Raw genomic sequence first — 1,811 nt, 5'->3', positions numbered from 1 at the left:
TCCCCCCCCCCCGCCGATAAAACACAAAAACGGCTGAGCTGGGCATCGGCTCCGTGTCCCGTGGCAGCTCGTTCATTAGTCCAACTAATGGTATTTTTACGCGGCAAATGCCCGATTAAATGCCGAATAGTTCCGATGAGAAATAATCGCCTCAATTATAGGACCACTTGTTACGCATGTACATTAAGATCCGTACACGGCTCATCGTCGATCTGACTACTTTGCCCGCGTTTAAATAAACGAGCAACGCTCGATAGCAACACACTCTCCTCTTCTCTCCACACGCTCGCGCTGTCATTTCGTCGACGTTCGTTTCATGGGGAGAACGTAACGATGATATCAACGATCATACATTGTCGGTCAGGATAGAATATTCAAGAAGAATAGTTCTCCGACGAGAAACGGATAAGCGTTCGATTCGTCAGCGATAATTGGCTACCGGTGAAAGAGAAACAAATTACAGTCGAGATACCAAAGATCGTTTATTATTTGATAATAATTCCTCTGATACGGTTGCAGTGGAAAAAGCAATCTCTGTGATAACATTTCGACGTGTCGAGATCGCGTTACGTTGAGTATAAGCGACAGTAATGGCAAGAGTGAGCTGGTGAAATATGTATAGTCGGTGGAACAAATATAGTCAGGTTGTAAATTGAAGGATCTACCGGCGACATGTATTTCTGTTTTACGGTGTGTGCTGTGAAACGATGGCAACTGACGACTAACAGGATTTTGTGTATTATTGAAAAAATTAGAAATACTAATTAGTACTTTTCATTTATTTTCAATTTATTTTTAACGAGAGTCTTTTCGTTTTTGTCAATTTTCTTGTCAGGACTTTAGAAACATGTTTATCTTGGCACCTGAATGAATTTGCGATTTTACTGTATCTGTTTCATTGACTATACAATCGTGATTGCAACCAAAGATGACGGTCATGTGAAATGCGTGCTAGGAACATTTCGTCGAGTTTGTAGTTGGTCTAGTAACATTTCGTGCTTAAGTTCGAGATAAGAAGGAAACCTTCATAGGCCAATTTTCTCTGTGATCCAAGTTCGGAGGGTTGTCACGCGCGTGTAGACACCGGGATAAGATGGCTGCGCGCATCCGAAGCCCCATGACACAATTCCAATCAATTTGTCGTGTTGTACCAGTGGTCCGCCGCTGTCACCCTGTAGAAATGACACGTTTTCATTGAGAAAAGTGAAATAGATTCAATATTAATTCTTTCTCTCGGTATAATAAGCATAAAATATTGACAACACGAATCTTTGCCTAAGCATAAAATATTTTCAGTATGAATCTTTGCATACGTGTAAAGTATTGGCAATACAAATCTTTGCAATTATATGGAAAGTATCAATACACGCCGTTTCCATTGAGAAAAGTGAAGTAAATTTAATACTAATTTTCTCTCTCAATATAATAAGCGTAAAATATTAACAATACGAATCCTTGCGTAAACATAAATTATTGACAATATGAATCTTTGTCTGAGCATAAAATATCGACAATATAAATCTTTGCAATTACATGGAATTGTATAGATCAGTGAATCGAAATTTCACTTTTTCAATGCTATCCTGTTAGAAAAGTATTACATACACGTACACTGAATTTCAGAGTTAGTCCGATATCGAATGGAAAGACAAGAGTGTAGAAAAGTATCGGTGGATAAATTTTAACCGATGTGTATAGGGAAGCAAGAAATAATTGGACTGTACGATACTCTTGCCGAGGGCCATCCAGAGAAGAAATTCATCGTGTATCTAGTAAAAATCGATGCAATTGGTCCTGATGTATTATTCTCC

General features: G+C 38.8%; 1 protein-coding gene across 1 annotated transcript in view; it reads right to left on the bottom strand.

Annotated features, from left to right (window-relative positions):
• Positions 1-1,025: 1,025 nt before the first annotated feature.
• Positions 1,026-1,811, bottom strand: part of LOC108578731 (trypsin-7-like) — a 4,797-nt gene continuing 4,011 nt past the window's right edge. Inside the window, exon 6 of the mRNA XM_017942108.1 lies at positions 1,026-1,172. Coding sequence (XP_017797597.1) covers positions 1,026-1,172 — 147 coding nt within the window. The remainder of the gene's footprint in view (positions 1,173-1,811) is intronic.

Source organism: Habropoda laboriosa, unplaced genomic scaffold (genome assembly GCF_001263275.1).
Source record: "Habropoda laboriosa isolate 0110345459 unplaced genomic scaffold, ASM126327v1 scaffold28, whole genome shotgun sequence".
Classification (NCBI taxonomy): Eukaryota; Metazoa; Arthropoda; class Insecta; order Hymenoptera; family Apidae; genus Habropoda; species Habropoda laboriosa.
Note: the sequence above shows the minus strand (reverse complement) of the source record. Positions and strands in the feature narration are given on the sequence as shown.